Source organism: Triticum dicoccoides, chromosome 1B, assembly GCF_002162155.2.
Source record: "Triticum dicoccoides isolate Atlit2015 ecotype Zavitan chromosome 1B, WEW_v2.0, whole genome shotgun sequence".
NCBI classification, from domain to species: Eukaryota; Viridiplantae; Streptophyta; class Magnoliopsida; order Poales; family Poaceae; genus Triticum; species Triticum dicoccoides.
This window is the reverse complement of record NC_041381.1, coordinates 679,401,347-679,421,085: the sequence shown is the minus strand read 5'-3', so window position 1 is coordinate 679,421,085 and position 19,739 is coordinate 679,401,347. Positions and strand designations below refer to the sequence as shown.

At 45.3% G+C, this 19,739-nt stretch overlaps 1 protein-coding gene across 13 annotated transcripts; it reads right to left on the bottom strand.

The window, feature by feature from the left end:
- Positions 1–607: 607 nt before the first annotated feature.
- LOC119349618 (putative rRNA 2'-O-methyltransferase fibrillarin 3) lies at positions 608–4,333 on the bottom strand. Of its 13 annotated transcripts, XR_005169480.1 has the most exons (7): positions 3,266–4,333; positions 2,860–3,191; positions 2,652–2,731; positions 2,428–2,570; positions 1,997–2,054; positions 1,573–1,668; positions 608–905 (listed from the first exon to the last, which is right to left on the bottom strand). XR_005169480.1 is itself a non-coding variant. In XM_037617677.1 (4 exons), the coding sequence occupies exons 1-4, from the start codon at positions 2,758–2,760 to the stop codon at positions 864–866; spliced, it is 390 nt and encodes a 129-aa protein (XP_037473574.1). In that variant the 5' UTR covers positions 2,761–2,853; the 3' UTR covers positions 608–863. The 13 variants fall into 13 exon arrangements, 1 of the variants encoding a protein (XP_037473574.1); XR_005169472.1 differs by having other exon boundaries at positions 1,997–2,570; XR_005169479.1 differs by having other exon boundaries at positions 1,573–2,054.
- Between the last annotated feature and the right edge of the window lie 15,406 nt (positions 4,334–19,739).

The following is a 19,739-nucleotide window of genomic DNA, read 5'->3' as shown; positions in this document are numbered from 1 at the left end:
TTGATTTTTAGAATATTTTTTAAATTCACAAACAGTTTACCATTTTCCTACTTTTTTTCAGAACTCGCAATTGTTTGATATTTTGGAAATCCGAAATTAATTTTGAGATAAAAAACCAAAACAGAAATAAAAAAGTAAAAAGAAATAAAAAATAGGGGGCGCCATCAATCCGAAATTTATTTTTAGGGAAAAAACAAAATAGAAATAAAAAAAGATATAGAAAACAGGGGGCGCCACGACCCGCACATGGGCTGGCCCATTACTGCGCTTGGTAAAAAGAAAGAGAAAAAGCGTGAGAACCAGGGATTGAACCCTGGTCTCCTGTGTGGAGCACCGTTGCCTCAGCCATCGCGCTGCTCATGCATTGGAGCTATTATATCGTATCCACCTTTAATAACAAAACCCTGGAGCGATATTAGAAATTAAAAACGAATCGTTTTTGCCACTTACGGGTGGCATTGGTGGGTAATTATTGCCAACTTCGAGGGTTGTTTTTATGACGTACCACCAGAAGCGATGCGTGGTTTATTAGTAGGTAAAGATAAAGACTAGCAAAAGGGCCCGTGCGTTGCAACGGGTTAAACAAATCCTCGCTCGTCCTAGTCTATGATTCCACTTCTCTTGCTTGCCACCATTGTCGATGATGGTCATGTTATCCACCTATTCACGACGAATGTGATCAACCCCGAGGTGATGAGTTTGGTCATATTACACGACTGTATAGCTTCACATCAATGCCCAGAGGGGCCAAACACGGAACATAGTTTTCTGAGGGGGCAAAAGAATTTTCTGATTGTTTATTAACCCCCTCCTTAAAAAAATCTTCACATATTGCTAGTGCATTACACTGTAGCACACCGCTTTTACGATCGCCTCCCAAGTCCCCAAGCTGTAATTCCTCGGACCTGTAATGATAGTAGGTGCCATTTTTGTATCAATCTTTTATTTTAAAGAAAAACATAATAAAAACTTTTAAAAGAGTAGACCTTAAAATAAAATTAGAGAGAAAATGGTCGGAGCTAAAAATCACTACAGAACCAACGGGAATATACTAAACTGCATTCGACATACTACCACAGAATATTTCATCATTATGCATAAACTTCGGGATAATAAATTTGTCAAAATGGAAAGGGGACCAGGAAACAAAGTGTAAAAATCATCCCAGCTTTTGGTACCAAAATGAGTGGCACATATTATTACTGAAATTTCTGCGCAGATCAAAAAGAGCTATCCGCTTTAGTACCAACTTCCACTTTGCACCATTTTTCAGTGTGTAATGTAATGTAATCATGTGTTCTGAGGAATAATTTCAAAATTAGAAATAGTTAGCACGGACCCGAAATCGTCATAATAGGTACATCTGATCGTGATTTGTGTTCCAGCTAAACAAAACCAGCCCTTAGCTAGAAAATCTAGAAACACGAACCAGCGTTTGACAGTCAGACTCAAACAAAACATTCATTATACCCCATTCTGCTACTGCCTGTGTTGCCGATGTGCATTCATTTCGTTAACTGAAGAGCAATGAGTATGACAGGGCGCCGGAAGGAATCATCAAAAAAGACTTACAATCCAGATGTTGTCCACACCACAGAGTACAACAGCAGCCAACTTGGATCTGAAGGGGTTCCACACCCAGTACTCAACCTTGGATCCGTCCTCGTTCTGTACAATAACAAAACAACAATAAACATCAGTCTACTGCATCTGTAGAACAGTAATGAACATCATTTCAGAACAGCACCAATAAGTGTATCTCTCAGCCAGTAATTGCATCGTTTACATATAGGCATAAAAAAAGTGCATCTTTCAAACAACAATGAACATCATTCACAAGCTCTAGAAGCAGAACAGAGCATAAAAATCCATCAGCAGAATCTGAAGCCAGTGAATATATCTAAAAACTACTGACATAAGCGTATCATTTGCTCTTGTAGGAACTAAAAATAGTCGAATCTAAGCTGATAACCCTGCTGAATCAAAGCTGGTTTACCATGTGCTATCGAATTTCAATTCTGTAGCAGTGGAATTCTGGACAGTGTTTCAGGAATCTGTACAATAATGTCAAAGGGAAGGTAATTTAAGATGGCATCCAATTAGTTCAGTAGTGCTTAAAAAATCTAATTAGTTTAGGAAGACAACAAAACTTTAATAATAAGTACATGTATAGTTCAACATTAAAAGATGAGCAAGTGGAAAGAAACTGACACTAAGAATGGAATATTAACAGGAACAAAACTCCGACTGAACTTGTTCAATTTTTTTTACAGTTCCATGAATGCAGAACCAGGGCACATTGTTCAAACAGTTTTGGTTAAAACATTTTTTCAGACAGTCAATAATTTCAGCTTGTAAATCCCCAAAATTTCTCGAAAAAAAACCATAATAAATAAACATGAACATGCTCTTATTTGTTGTTCCAACATCAAGAAATAAAGATTGGGCGCGTATTGGCTGCATCTCTGTCGGGCATCGTGGCCTCGTATTGGATATCTTTGCTTCTATATTTTCAATCTGCTGGGTGTCCAAGCGCATACAGGATGTCATTACTCTGCGTATTTGAGCATCTAAAAAAATAAGTCAATGGTGCATCATGTTAAAGGAGAAGAACAATTATACTATCGAAGAACATCAGCACATAATTCTACCTGATCTCAACTCCACATGTCCTGGACACCAAATCCATTTTAAGTACACATAATTAAAAGCTGCTAATAGTTCTGTAGTTCTGCTAAAAAGCAAGTTGGAAACTATCATTAGCAAAATATTTGAGCACCTACTCAATGTTTATATTCAAAACTGAAGTATCCAGCTTGTTAGACAAAAAATATGCAAGCAACATGATGAACAACTCACCATAACTTAATATTTGTAGATACATTGGACTGTACAACATGTTCACTTCTGAAAACAAATTACACCAGCCTGAATGCCTGATACACCAAAGAAAAGCCTGAAAAAAAATGAAGTTCAACTCCTCATAAGCATAACATCAAACATGGTGTGGGCGTAATATCAAGAACAGAGGCACACATTAATTTGGGAAGAATGCAGTTGTCAATCCATGAGAGGGTGAGAGACAAAGAGAAAGAGATAGATCCTGAAGGAGAGGAGCAGCAACATCAGCCCGTGACCACCAGGACAGGGAGAGAGATGAGAGGTAGAGCGGAGCTCCTTGTCTACTGTAACTGCAAGTGCTACTTATTACACGGCAGCAGTAGAATCTTGCATCCTCTGTATAAACAAAAAGCAAATCTTATACCTTGAGGAGTTGGGGTGGTGGAGGCTTGAGCGTGGTGTGCTGCCGGACTGAAGGAGCCGCCGAGGTGGGGAGCGGACCAGCCAGATTGGATGAAATGACTGCCGGAGGCAGAGCAAGGTGGCGTTGAGCTCAACCAGCGAGGGGATGGGCGCATCGAGCAGCAGATGGGGGCGTCGAGCAGGGCGTTGACCTTAACCGCCGTCGTCCTAGTACGGTACTCCACAACGGAAGGGCGCCACCGTGTCAGCCCGCATCGCTCGTCGTCGACCAGGGAAGGGCGTCCAGCAGAGGTGGCCGTCCTGCTTCCCCAACGACCGGGAGAGGAAGGAGGCTAGGGGAGGTGCGCCATCCAGCGATTCGGCGTGCCTTGCTCTGCCTCTCTCTCCGTCCAGCGTCAGCCACGCCGCCGCCGCCGGTTGCCCCGTCCTCGACCAGATCTGGACCCCACTCCCCTCACCCGAATCGACGCGCCCAGCCTCCTGCGCCGTACAAATGCGCCACCACATGCCGGAGGACACTGCGCCCGGCCTACCTTGCCCTCGACGCCGGTGTTGACCGCTCCTTTGCCTCGCTCGCCTACACCGCTGCCGCAACCGCAGACGACCTGCTGCTACTCGTTGCGGAAGAACAGAGGCCGCAGCAGAACTCGGCGCATGGGCGACGGGGCGACGCCGGAAGCAGAAGAACGCCGCGACGACGAGGGCGGCGCTGGCGTGATGCAGACGAAGCAGACGCGAAGGCCAACAGCAGGGGCACGCCTCCGGGCGATGGAGGCCGAGAACAGGCGCCGGCGGCCGGGGGCAGGGGACTTGACGCGGCCGGCGTCCCATCCTCCATGAACGCCCACGGCGTCCGCCTTCTCCTCCGCCTCGGCTGTAGCCGTGCAGCAAGCCCACGGCGTCCGCCTTCTCCTCCGCCTCGTCTGTAGCCGCACCCATGGCGTCCGCCTTCTCCTCCGCCGCGGCTAGCCGTCCGACGAAGGCGCCGCCCTCACCTGCTCGTGCTCCGCCATCGCTGCCGTCGCTGGAAAGGGAGGAGTTTTGGATAAGATGAATCAGGGACCGCGGACTGAATATCAAACAAATGTAGGGTCTTTTTTGTAAAACCGAAGCGTTTTTCCAGATTCACTAAAGAAAGGACTGCGGGTTCTATTTTCGAAAAGCAAAGGGACTTTTTTATAAAAATGGCGACGACGTACGACCAGAAGCACTACGTGGTTTATTAGTAGGTAAAGACTAGGAAAAGGGCCTGTGCGTTGCAACGGGAGAAACAAATCATGGGAAGGATCCTAAAAGAATATTAGGCGAGGGTGGGAATTACCGAATTAAAACAAAGTGGTAAAAAATCATCCCAACTTTTGGCAACAAAATGAGTGGCACATATTATAACTGAAATTTGTGTGCAGATCAAAAAGAGCAGTCCGCTTTAGTACCAACTTCCACTCTGCACAGTTTTCCAACTTGTATAATGTAATGTGCAGGGATAACTTCAAAATCAGAAATAGCTAGCACGGAGCCGAAATCATCATTTTAGGTACATCTGATCATGATTTGAGTTCCGGCTAAACAAAAGCAACCCTTAGCTAGAAAATCTATAAACAAAGTTATTCTAAAGTTTTTAACCCGGAATTAAATTTATCTTTGGCCATGGTGAAGAATATATTTTGGTAACCTCGTATCAAGAGACAATATCCTTTTGGAATAGATCTTTTGAACCAGTGATTGGTTTGAACTATAAAAGAAACATTGACTTCCTCTGAATTTTGAAGTGAAAAGATATTGTGTCAGCTACACCTAGCTAGCTAGTGCCTTGCTGCACCAGTAGCAGTCGCCACAGCTTACTCCGTTGCGAGCCGCTGATGCAGCCTGTTGATAACTTGGTATACTCTTCAGCAGCCACATCAAAACAATATGTCACTCTTCAGAGGAAGCCAGGGATGTTTGTTCAGGCTTCTAATGCAAATGGAGCAAGGGAGCCTTTCCCTGTTGATCTAAAAAAATAATATATCCTTAGAAATTTGAAAAACAATTTACCACTCGAACAATTTTGCAAGTAGCAAAATAATATTGAAAGTACTCGAAAAGTACATCTTCTATGCCATGTTGAAAGACCAATCTCATGATTCACAAAAGGTATTTCCTAACAAATGAAGAGGCATCTCTGAAGGTTGTTGAAAATGAAATTGGCAGGAAAAAATGGCACTCTAACTCCATGCTTTTTCCTCGAAGTGAGGCCAGTCTGCACCTTAGCAACACGAATTTAGACCTGCTAGTATTGTTGTAGACATGTACACAGCTGAACCACTGTGCAGTGTTTCAGGAATGTGTACAATAGTGTCAAAGGGAAGGTAATTTAAGATGGCATCTGATGCGGAGCATCCCACGATTATCCCCATGGACATACAACCGTCTCATCAAGAGCCAAGAGGACCCATGACACGAGCTAGAGCTAGAGCTCTCGAGAACGAGGTGACCTCCTTCCTTATTGATATCGCATATGATCCACTCGAGACATGGCTACTACCTAAGTCCGATATGCTATGCATGATTAGGTGTCAAGGGGAACCTCCCGAGGATGCACGTGAAGACGGACAAGCCGCCAAGTCCATGGATGAAGAGAACCAACGGAAACGAGCAAAATCACCTTCCAGGCCCCGGACATCCGGCCATGACCCCGGACATCCGGCCCCTGGAGCTTCTACCTCAACATGCTCCAAACTGCCCAAGTCCCCAGGGCTCGGACATCCGGCGTCCAAGCCCGGACATCCGGCCCCCAGCCCGGATATCCGGCCAGATGCCCGGAAATCCGGCGCCCCTCTCCCGATTCGGCTGAAACTGTCGACCCAGCCCGGACATCCGGGCTGATAGCCCGGACATCCGGCGCCTCGCGAAGGCCCGAACATCCGGCCCGACGCCCGGACGTCCGGCCTCCCCTGCCTGCGTGCAGTGCTTCCGGGACTTGTCCCTTGTACCCCTTCGCCCCGAGACTATATATACTTCATCCCCTTCCTCTTTCTGGGGTTAGCTTAGGTTTAGCTCATGTTTGTGTGAGAGCCTTGCTCATCCACTTGGTTACTTCTCCTTGGAGCTCAGGACCTCTTCGGAGAAGATCCCCCAAGCGGATTCAAGACCCCCTTCTAGGGTGGACCCCATCAAGACCTCCTCTCGGAGAAGAACGGCTACTCGTGTATCCTTACCTTTGTTGATTGTGGATCATATGTACCTCTTTGTGTTCGGTGATCTAGCACTTGTGTGATTAATTCCTTGTTGGTTGAGCGATCTCTCTCTCGTTTCCTCCGTGTTTCCCTTTGTTCTTCCGCGTGTTCTTCGTGATTCCCCGTAGGATCCGCTCCAACGTGAAAGATCGTCCACGTAGGGTTCCGCCCTACATCATCTATGGTATCATGAGCCACGTTGATCACGTTACTGGAGCCCCTACCCCTCTTTTTCTAGCTTGATTTTGTTGTTTTTTTCCTAATTCCGAAAATTCCCCACAAAAATAGCCCCAAATTTTTTTTGTGATTTGTTAGTGTGATGAAGTTTTGTTGGATTTGATCCGCGGATTTCGTGTGTTGCAGGTAGATCTAGCATTCCCCCATCTTTTCCACAATTTCCATCCACAAAATCGCCCAAATTTTGACCGGTTTTGACCTCTCCCCCGCGGTGTTCTTCGAGCCCGGACTTCCGGCCCGAACAGCCCGGACATCCGGCATCCCGGACATCCGGCCCGATCAGCCCGGACATCCGGTGCCCCGGACATCCGGCTTCCAGCCCGGATTTCCGGCTCATGGCAGCATCAAACCCTTTCCACCACCCCGTTCACCGCCTAACTTTCGCAAAATTTTGTCCCGTACCCACATACACTTCCATACACCTCCGCCACTTCCGCATAACACCACCATAGCCTTTCCCACTACCAATCCCGACAACGTTGCCAAATTGCCTTGAGAATTTGAGTTGGGGTTTTCCGTATCCTTTTGTGTTTCGGCTATCTAGGTACGGTTCAACATCAACATCACCACCGCTCATCTTCGCCAAGGATGGTAACATCGTCGACACCTTTGTCATTACTCGCAATTGCATTGATAACCATCATAGCCCATCTTTTGCGTCGCTTACCCATCGAGACTAGCCATTGAGTATTGCCGGCAACGTGACTTGTGCACATTAGTGATCATACTCCATAGCATACATAACATACCAAAGTGGTGCATATCTTAGCATCAACTTGTGTGTCACAAAGTTGTCATCGCATACACAATTGCTATCTTGGTTCGTGAAGTTTTGCATGAGAAAAGAGCTCAAAAGAGAAAGAGCCAATCAAGCTTTTAAGCAAAGAGAGAAAGATAAGCAAAGAGCTTATGAGCAAGAACCATAGCATCATACAACATTAAGATTGTCATACTTGATCATCTTGGATCAACACATCGAAACACCATACATATAGCATACTTGGGATAGAAGTCGTTGCATTTTTGCTTAGTAGGTTGTGCACAAGTTTGTATCCGCCTATTGTGCAATCGTGCTAGCGTCTCTCTAGTGTTGTGCAACAAGAGCATCTTGGTGAATCCCACATTTTGGCTCATCCTTGGTTGCATAACCCCATATTATCTATTTGCGCGTGTGTTTCCGTGTACCATATCTTGCTATTGGTCTACTTGTTGCATTTGCAAATTTGTGAATCATTTCCAACTTTATTGAGTCTCACTTACAATTGCATCAAATTTTGTGCCACCATCCTAACCGAGCTCCACCATAAGCTTTTATTTGTGTAGGTGTGAGAACCGACAAGAATCGGTACCAAGAGTGCTATTTCATTGTCCGCATTTGAGTGAACTTGATTCATTTTCAACATCGGTCAAAGGTACATTGGTATAAGTTCTTTTCCGTTCTACCACTCACATTTTGCTTGGAATGATGGATAGGCCAAGTTCTTCTACCAATCCACTCTTCATCGAGCAAGAAGACGACATGTCTTCATACGTCACCAAGAGCCACCTCTTTGGTGCACAACGAGCGTTGCACCAAGAACAACAAGCAATGAGCGACCGCATCGACAACCTAGCCACCGACTTGCGACTCTCCGAGCAACGTACAAGAGACTACTTCGACAACAAGTTCGAGGCCCACAAGCAAGAGAACGATGCAAGAATGGACGAGATCCGCGCTTTGATGAGAAACCGGCATCATTCAACTTCTTCATCATCAAGACAGAGCCGCTCGAGTCGACACTCCGACGACACCTTCTACGACTCAAGTACACCTACGTCGAACACTCTTCGTCGTGCCGCTCGTCAAGACCGTCATGCATCTCGCAACCCGCTACATGACAAGCATTCACAAGAGCAAGTTGATGATCAAGTTCCTCGTCCTCAATCAAACCAAGAGGCTTTTGCTCAAGCTCAAGAACGACAACGTCTTCGTCGCCAACAAGAGGAAGAACGAGCACGTCTTCACCAAGACGAACAAGACGCCAAGGCTCAACGTCTTCAACAACAACAACATGAAGCGCAAGCTCTTGAGGCGCAACGTGCCCTTCAAGAATCAAGTAGAGCCTTCGCCAACCGCAATCGCGAACGGCGCAATCAAGAGGAAGCCCTTCGAGAAGAAATCCAAGAGAGGAACTACCAACCTCATGTACAACGTCAAGATCCTCAAGCCCCTCCACAAGCTCGCCAGGTCCCACCCCAACCTCAAGTGCAACAAGGGCAAGTTGATCATGGTCTTCCTCCGTGCCAAGAGCAACATGAAGACGAGTACAATCCACGTCAAGGATGTCATCATCAACATCGCCAACAACACAATGAAGAGCAACGCTACGGCAAGCTAAAATTCACCATGCCCAAGTTCAATGGAAGCAATGACCCCGAAGACTACCTCTCATGGGCATTGAAGGTTGACAAAATCTTCCGCTTGCACAACTATGATGAAGCGAAGAAAATCGCTATGGCATCACTTGAGTTCCAAGACTATGTGCTCATATGGTGGGAACAAATCATTGAGAGACGACAAGCAAGAGGTGAACCTCCAATCACCACTTGGGCTCAAATGAAGGATGTCATGCGAGCACGTTTTGTGCCAACCTACTACAACCGCGACCTCTTCAAGAAACTCCAACTACTCAAGCAAGGAACAAAGAGTGTTGAAGAATACTACAAGGAAATGGAGATAGCCATGATTCGAGCCAATGTCAAGGAAGATGATGAGCAAACTATGGCACGTTTCTTGAATGGACTCAATCATCCCATCAAGAAGATCGCCGACTTGCAACCATACTCATCCCTCATTGAGCTCGTGCATCAAGCTACAAAGGTGGAACGCCAAGTGCAAGATGACTTCAAGTACGCCAAGTACTCATCCAAGACCTACGGCTTCTCCAACAACCAAGCTTCAACGACTCCTTCAACATCTACATCAACCAAGCTTTCTTCAATAAACGACGACAAGTCAAGTTACAAGAAGACTTTGACAAGTTCAAGTCGTCCTCCTCCTACTACAAACAACCTCAAGCTGCGTGCTTCATCCTCTACTCCGACCGATGAGACCATCAAGACAAGCTCCTTCAAGTGTTTCACTTGCGGCGGCCGAGGCCACAAGTCATACGAATGCACCAACAAGCGCACCATGATCCTCAACGACTATGGCACATATGACTCCATGAGTGAAGAGGAGATGGAAGCCCTTGAGAAAGTGGCCATGCACCGGCAAGTGAATGAAGATGAAGATGATCAAGTCTTTTGTGATGAGGATTCGAGCCCCGCTCTAGTTGTCTCCAAGGTCTTGACTCTTCAACATCAACAAGAAGAAGACCAACGATGCCACATCTTCCACACAAAAGCCGGCATCAATGGACGGTCCATCAAGGTCATCATCGATGGAGGTAGTTGCCACAACTTGGCAAGTGAAGAACTATGATCCAAGCTCCAATTGGTAAAGAGGAAGCACCCGCACCCATACAAGGTTCAATGGCTAAGTGACTCCGGCACTATACGAGTCGAGCATACGGTCCAAGTCTCCTTCAAAATTGGTGCTTACGAAGACACGTTGGAATGTGATGTGGTCCCAATGACCATTTGTCAGCTACTTCTTGGTCGACCATGGCAATTCGACCGTGGTGTCATACACAATGGGCGTACCAATCACTATAGCTTCAAGATGAAAGGGAAAGAATATGTGCTACGACCTATGTCTCCTAGTCAAGTGATAGCCGACAAACAAGCCACCCATCATAGAGACAAGAGTGAGAAAGTGATCCACCCAAAAGTGAGTGAGAGCCACAAACCAAATTTGAGCGACTCTTCGCCTAAAGAGAAAAACCTCATTCTATTTGCCACCAAAAGTGAGATGAGAGAAGTATGTGAGAACCCATCGAGTGTGATGCACTTTGTCCTTGTGTGCAAGGATGGAGAACCAAAAACTAACACCATTCACGAGCTACCTTTGGTGTTTCAATCTCTTTTGCAGGAATTTCAAGATGTTTTCCCCGATGAGCTACCTCCGGGTCTACCTCCTCTTCGAGGCATTGAGCATCGAATCAACCTCATCCCCGGAGCGCCTCTACCAAACAAAGCCCCATACCGAGTCAATCCCGAAGAAACCAAGGAGATTCAACGGCAAGTACAACAACTCATCGACAACGGCCATGTACGTGAAAGCCTAAGCCCTTGTGCCGTTCCCGTTATTCTTGTGCCTAAGCCCGATGGAAGTTTCTGCTTGTGTTCCGATTGTAGACCTATCAATGCTATTACCGTTCGATATAGGCATCCCATTCCTCGCTTAGATGACATGCTTGATGAACTTAGTGGAGCCAACTTTTTCTCAAAAATTGATCTTAAAAGTGGCTATTATCAAATACGCATACAAGAGGGTGATGAATGGAAAACTGCTTTCAAAACCAAATTTGGTTTATATGAATGGTTAGTGATGCCTATGGGTCTTTCGGAAGCTCCCGGTACTTTTGTGCGTCTTATGAATCATGTGCTTCGTCCTTATATTGGAGTCTTTGTTGTGGTTTACTTTGACGATATTCTTGTGTTTAGCAAAACCATGAAAGAGCACATCAATCATGTAAAATCTGTGTTGCAAACTCTTCGCAAGGAAAGCCTTTATGCAAACTTGAAAAAATGCACTTTTGGAGTCGACAAAGTGGTTTTCTTGGGTTTTGTTGTTTCCTCAAAGGGTGTCCATGTTGATGAATCTAAAATTCAAGCAATTAAAACGTGGCCCCAACCCACTAATTTGCAACAAGTGCGAAGTTTTCTTGGTCTTGCGGGTTTTTATCGTTGCTTTGTGAAAGATTTTAGCACAATTTCCGCTCCTTTGCATGCTTTGAGCAAGAAGAATACTCCCTTTGTTTGGGGAACTTTGCAATCAACCGCTTTTGATGAGCTCAAGTCTTTGCTTACTCATGCTCCGATTCTTGCTTTGCCCAATTTTGACAAAACTTTTGAGGCTCATTGTGATGCAAGTGGTACCAGAATTGGCGGAGTTTTGATGCAAGAAAAACGGGCCATTGCTTATTTTAGTGAAAAACTATCCGGTGCTCAACTTAATTATCCCATCTATGACAAAGAATTGTATGCTTTAGTGTGTGTGCTACACGTTTGGGAACATTACCTTAGACCTCATGAGTTTGTCATCCATACCGATCATGAAACGCTTAAGTACCTCAAAGGTTAAACTAAATTAAACAAGCGTCATGCCAAATGGAGTGAATTCATTGAATCTTTTCCTTATGTGATCAAGTACATTAAGGGTAAAGAAAATGTAGTTGCCGACGCGCTTTCACGCATAAACATGCTTGTCACTCAACTTGAGTTGAATGTTATTGGTTTTGAGCATATAAAAGACTTGTATGAGCATGATCCATCTTTTGCTTCTCCTTATGCTAAGTGTTTGACGCATACGTCTTGGGAACAATATTACATCAAGGCTGGTTATCTTTTGAGAGCTAACAAACTTTGCATTCCCGAGTCTTCTCTTCATTTGCTCCTTTTGCAAGAGGCTCATGGAGGCGGACTCATGGGACACTTTGGACGCGACAAGACATTCGCCACGCTCTCCAACAACTACTTTTGGCCCAAGATGTTCCGCGACGTCTCCCGCTTCACCAACCGATGTTATACATGTCGCAAAGCTAAGTCTAAAGCTCAATCTCATGGTCTTTACATGCCTCTCCCTATTCCATATCAACCATGGGAAGACATTAGTATGGATTTTGTACTTGGTTTGCCTAGGACTCAAAATGGCAAGGATTCTGTGTTTGTTGTTGTGGATAGATTTTCTAAAATGGCACATTTCATTCCTTGCAACAAGATAGACGATGCTTCACATGTTGCAAATCTCTTTTGTAGGGAAATCTTGCGACTCCATGGCGTACCAAAGACAATCGTCTCCGATCGTGACGTCAAGTTCTTGAGTTACTTTTGGAAGACCCTATGTGCCAAGCTCGGAATCAAGCTCTTGTTCTCCTCGGCATACCATCCTCAAACCGACGGCCAAACGGAGGTGACGAACCGCACACTATCCACTCTACTTCGTGTCTTGATCAAGAAGAACATCAAGGAATGGGAAGCATGTCTACCCATCGCCGAGTACGCCTACAATCGTGCAAGACATTCAACTACCGGCAAGTCCCCCTTCGAGGTCGTCTACGGTTTCAACCCGTTGTCCCCATTGGACATTCTACCACTTCCTCTCCAAGAGCGCACCAACATGGATGCAAGTAAACGAGCAAGCTACATCAAGAAGATGCACGAAGATACAAGGCACACCATTGAGCGCCAAGTACAACGTCAAGCAAACAAGCTCAACGCCAACAAGCAACCCATCGTCTTCAACATTGGTGATCTAGTGTGGCTACACCTTCGCAAGGACCGCTTCCCCAAAGAACGCAAGTCCAAGCTTCTCCCTCGAGCCGATGGACCTTTCAAGGTGCTAGCACGCTACAACGACAACGCTTACAAGATCGACATACCTCGAGACAAGTACAACGTGAGCGATATCTTCAACGTCAAGGACCTCGCACCTTTCCATGGAGATGAAGCTTTTGATCCGAGGTCAGATCTCTCCCAAGGGGGGGGGGAGATGATGCGGAGCATCCCACGATCATCCCCATGGACATACAACCATCTCATCAAGAGCCAAGAGGACCCATGACACGAGCTAGAGCTAGAGCTCTCGAGAACGAGGTGACCTCCTTCCTTATTGATATCGCATATGATCCACTCGAGACATGGCTACTACCTAAGTCTGATATGCTATGCATGATTAGGTGTCAAGGGGAACCTCCCGAGGATGCACGTGAAGACGGACAAGCCGCCAAGTCCATGGATGAAGAGAACCAACGGAAACGAGCAAAATCACCTTCCAGGCCCCGGACATCCGGCCATGACCCCGGACATCCGGCCCCTGGAGCTTCTACCTCAACATGCTCCAAACTGCCCAAGTCCCCAGGGCCCGGACATCCGGCGTCCAAGCCCGGACATCCGGCCCCCAGCCCGGATATCCGGCCAGATGCCCGGAAATCCGGCGCCCCTCTCCCGATTCGGCTGAAACGGTCGACCCAGCCCGGACATCCGGGCTGATAGCCCAGACATCCGGCGCCTCGCGAAGGCCCGAACATCCGGCCCGACGCCCGGCCGTCCAGCCTCCCCTGCCTGCGTGCAATGCTTCCGGGACTTGTCCCTTGTACCCCTTCGCCCCGAGACTATATATACTTCATCCCCTTCCTCTTTCTGGGGTTAGCTTAGGTTTAGCTCATGTTTGTGTGAGAGCCTTGCTCATCCACTTGGTTACTTCTCCTCGGAGCTCAGGACCTCTTCGGAGAAGATCCCCCAAGCGGATTCAAGACCCCCTTCCAGGGTGGACCCCATCAAGACCTCCTCTCGGAGAAGAACAGCTACTCGTGTATCCTTACCTTTGTTGATTGTGGATCATATGTACCTCTTTGTGTTCGATGATCTAGCACTTGTGTGATTAATTCCTTGTTGGTTGAGCGATCTCTCTCTCGTTTCCTCCGTGTTTCCCTTTGTTCTTCTGCGTGTTCTTCGTGATTCCCCGTAGGATCCGCTCCAACGTGAAAGATCGTCCACGTAGGGTTCCGCCCTACATCAGCATCTAAATAGTTCAGTAGTGCTAAAAAAATCTAATTAGTTCAGTAATGCTCAAAAAATCTAATTAGTTCAGAAAGACATTAGGAGATCAGCAAAGTGAAGAAACAAACTGGCACCTTGGACGGAATATTGATAGGAACAAAACTATCCACTTGTTCATTTTTTTAGCAATTCCATGAATGCAGAACCAGGGAAATATGGGCAAACAGTTTTGGTTAAAACATCTTTTGAAGCAGTCAATAATTTCAGCTTGTAAATCCCATAAATTTCTCAAAAAACATAATAAGTAAACATGAATATGCTCTTACTTGTTCCAACATCAAGAAATAAGGATTGGGCGCATATTGGCTACATCCCTGTCGGGCATCGTGGCCTCGTATTGGAAATATTTGCTTCTGTGCTTTCAATCTATCAGGTGTTCCAAGCGCCTACTGGATGTCGTGTGTGTGTGTATGTGAGCATCTAAAAAAAAGTCAATCGTGCATCATGTTAAAGGAGAAGAACAATTATTCTATCGAAGAACATCAGCACATAATCCAACTTGATCTTAAGTCCATGTCCTGGACACCAAATCCATTGAGTACACATAATTAAAATATGCAAATTGATTGAGCTATAATAGTTTTGATGTATTTTTATAGTTTTGATGAAGGGGAGGTACACGTATGGGGATTCTGCAAAGAACCATGGTTATTTTCAGGAGATCAAATTTGGACATAATTGAACTATGGCTCAAGAAGAAATCGATCAGTCGCCGAAAGCAATTCAAGAAGAGGTACCAAGAAGTGGGTCTGTCATGGCGAACTCACCAGATGCAGGGCAGGAAAGGCAGGTATGCCATCTTCCCTGGCAGGGAAGCGCTCGACGATCCAATACTGGAGGGGAAGCTGGCTCTGTGGTCGACGTTGACGCACCTGCCGTTAGCGCTGAGGTAGGGGCCGATGACCTTGCGGAGCAGGACGACGTTGTCCCTGAAGCCCGACCTGACGGCCCACCACATGATGGCCTCCACCTCCGGCTGGTCGTAGTCGCGAAGCTCCGCGCGGAGGCCGCGGTGGCCAAGCCGCGACCGTGTGGTCGGGGCGGTCGTACGCGGTCACCGCTCCCATCTCTCTTCCTCTGGCCTCCTCTTGTCCTCCCTTTTTCTCTCCTGCTCATCTCTCTCTTCTCTCATACATACCCGACGTCATGCCGCTCCCGCCGACCGTCGTGCTCCAGTGGCGAGGATGGGGGGCCCGGTCGGATCCGGGTGGATCTGGACGGGATGGATCCATTTCCGGCGGATTTGGCGTGGAGGCGGCCGGATCCGGCGAGATTGAGGGCTAGTGGCGCCATGGCCCTCCTGGAGGTCCCTGTTCAGCAAGAAAGAGAGACAGAGGTGAGAGGAGATCGAGAGGAAGGAGGGAAGGGGCGAGGCGGCGGAGAGGCCGGAGCTCCGGCGGCGGGGCGCGGCGGAGGTGTGGGGTCGCCGGTGAGGCGGCTTGCGGGGGCGAGGGGAGCTCGGGCAGGATGGAGCAGCGGGAGGCGGAGCGGTCTGGTTTGGGCTGGGTTTTCAGGGTTATTTTTGTAAAAGTGAAACGTTATCCACTAAAACAGGGACTGCGGGTTGAATTCGAATAAACTGAAGGACTTTTATGCAAAATCGCTAGCGACGATGGACGACCAGAAGCACTCCGTGCTTTATTAGTACTAGCACAAAACCCGTGCGTTGCAACGGGGCATATAAATTTTAGTGGTTTGACATTATGTTATAGCACAAAAGACCATGCGTTACAGTGAATACAAAATAAGTAAGCGTGTGGGTAGAAACCTGAAAAATATTTTACCAATCAAACAACTTCTATTATTTGGTGGTTCAAATGAATGGTGTCAAAGATACACATCAACATTGTCAGCTAATAGAATTTGCAAATAATGCCAGCTCAATAGTCATGTGGCATGTTCCCAATTGCAACAAAGAAGATTCTATTTTAGCTTGTTACACAAAATTTACATTTTTTTCTAGAAGAACTATTGCCTATAAATAAATTAAATAATAATGATAAACTTTAGCACAATGCAATGGTTCATATTTTTTAATTTAAGATGAAGGACATGAAAGAGAAAATGATGACCATACTAAGGCTACAGGGAAAGGCATACAAAGCATATCATACAGTTATTATATAACACCACGCCTTTAGACATTTCCAAATATACAAAACATAAGGTACTGAATTCTTTTACATAGACTAATATGATTCAAAAATACAATGGTCGATGAGAGGACAAAAAAGGCTCAGGATTTTCTTTTGTACATCAATGCCAACTAAAAATAATAAGAATTGTAATTAAAGAAAAGCGATCAAAAAACTGTTAAGAGCATTTGACTTGCACTCTGACTCAATGTTTTGCTGGCACATTTCCTCATGAACAAATTTTCTTTACTAACCCTCCTATAAACTTTCAGCTGGATGTCGGTGCCACCGAACTACCCGCTCAATTGTAGGCTCAACTCCAACCAGCTCCATTCTAGGAATAGATGGATTTTTAGTTTTCGACTCCTACTTCAAAAAAGTTTGTTCGTCCTCTACTTTGAGTAGGAACCATAGTCATACTGCAAACACATCAAAAGTAACGGTTGAAGTAATGCAGAATAATATTCTCAAGTTTAATATACACAGGAAAATGAAAATATCATTATAACAAACAAGGAAAAAGGTTTATAAGTTCTATATTGATGCTCACAATGTCTCTATCCAGCTCAGAAAGTCATTTTACTTTTGAGAGCATCATCGATTTAATCTTTATTTTCTCAAGCGGATAACAATTCCTCATTGTCACCAACTACACAATAGGAAATGTGAATAAAAAGACTGCAGTAAGAATTAAGGGAGAAGTCCAGGGAAGTTTAACCCCCACTCTCAAATGAGGGATCCATGTGCTTACTTTGCTTTCCATGTAGCTTCAAAATAATGTATTACCTGTTGTAGATTTTTACTTGTTCTCACTGCCATTCTACTGGCAATTCCACAAGGAAAATATATGCCTTCTTCTTTCATAGCAGTGAACGCTGAACCAGGACCATTAAAGAGAAGATAATTTCTCATCAAATTGCCCAGCACTGTAATGAGAAGAGAAGCATCCATAAAGTAATAAAAAAACTGAATCTGAATGTACCTCATCAAATGAAGGTGGCAGAAGTGTGGCGACCTAGCATAGATGTTTCACAGCCTCAAGGCTTGCAGAATCAGAGAAGTCAAAAGCCTGCTATGTATAATATGTAGGCATGTCTTCTTACTTCATGAGTCTCTATCTACTTTCTAGTAGGCAAATTTTTGTAAGCAGACTTATCTTACTTGAGAATCCTCGCTTCTTTCCAGATTTCTTGAGAAAAGTGATCCCAATGGTAACTCTGAAGTTGATGAGTGCGCTAGGATGCTAAAAGATGCAGCTGAAAGCTTGATTTCATATTTTATTTAAAATAATAGTCAGTGCTATTACTTGCTGGTAGTGACTGCAAAATGTTTGAATTTTTCACTTTTTAGCACAAAACGCGGCTATAGAAGAGTACTGGGGAAAGTGACACCAGGAACATTAAAAATTCCAGGAGTACAGAGTAAAGAAGCCCTACTTCCAAATATTAGCTTATGCTGATAAACACAAAAATGAAATGATAATTGCTGCTAACCAAGGCAAGCCCAGCATCTTCTCCCTTCTTTAAAGCTTCATCTATCTCTGGGTCACCAGAGTGATTCTTTGCCCAATCATATATAGTTTATGGTCATTGGTCATCATAACATCTACATTTTAGCGCTGGGTAATGAAAACAGAACAGAACATGGTAAATTTAACTGAATATGTCCCACAAATATTTGTACGACGGATGCTAGTTTAACTCGAACCAATTGCACTAAATAGAATAGAACACTTGAAAGAAGGTAAAATCAGTCTCCGCAACAATGACTTTCACTAAGTAGAAGGACATTCCCTTCCCCAGCAGCCCCACACCAAGACCTCGATGTGAGCTTCTGCTAAAAATCATAAAATGAAATGTGGCTTTACAAAAGATAATGATTTTCCAACAATGTTAGAATATCAGAACTGATCCAGTTCAAAGAACGGAAAGGTAAAGAAGGTGGACCTGTGGGAAAGACTCCCGCAGTGCACTGCCTAACACAAAGTTCTTTATTGTTTTCTCGGATATAGAGAATAACTAAATATTTCATATTTTTATATTAGGTTTTTTAAACATTTTTTCCACTCTATAAGTCTCCACTGATTAGACTGAAATAGAGTCCAGTAAATTAATGGCTGATTGATTTTTTTTTGAGGTTTGGCGGCCATCTCTTTTTCTGTTCCGCTAGTACTATAACAAAATTCTGCAGATACCTTGGCAACAGTAGCGGAATCCTTAACACAAACCAGTAACGCAAGTACATGGTAGCTAAGAATATATAGGGGCTAACTTGGAGCAAGAGAACTCCTTTAGGTATTACCATTATTATTGTCAAGCACATCTACCAGAATCTTTTTTTAAGGGAGAAACATGACAGTAGCCAATTTATTTAGTTCTCGTCAGTAAATAAAAACAGGTACTAAAATAGTTATCCAGGAAGGGTAGCTTCCTAGTTGTAATCATACCTAATTGTAGAACTCCGGGTACGATTTAGTGTGAACGACGCACCTTCTGAACTCCTGACCTCCAGCCAGAACAATCAAATTGATCAACATATTGGATTGGCCTGCTTGTGACGTAGCTAGTAAGTCAGCTATCTTGATTGGGACGTAGCTAGTAAGCCTCATGAAATCAATCCAGTGGCCTGCTTGGACGTAGCTAGTAAATCAATCCAGCCGAAAATGTCCCAAGCACCAGGAGGAATCTGCTAGTTAGTAATAAAATCGACCAGCAAAGATGGTATATGTTCAGATCTTGGAGAAGTATGGACAAATAGTTTACAGATAATCAATTTGTAGATTTCCTAGCTTATGCAGAAGTACAATACATCATCTATCCAGGACCGGGAAGCAACACTAAATTATGGCATGATATCATTCACTTCTTTTTGTTGCCAATGAACACTAAATTGACCACTTGCTACTAACAAAACTGAGATTACCAGAAGCAAGTCCACCTGATCTCACCGCGCTCGTTCTGCCGCCACCACGAAGGCAAGATTGATCCACCACCTCCAGGAATCCAAGAAAGAGGAGAGAAAGAGAGAATCAGTCGATGGATTCCGATCCGCCGTCCCGAACTCTACTCCCCGCTTGCCCAACCTCGAGCGAGGTGGGTGCGCCGAGCGGGGCGGCTGCGAGTGCGGCCGGCGGCACGCTGCGGCGGCGGCGGGGCGGGGCGGGGCAGGAGGTGGCGGCTGCGGT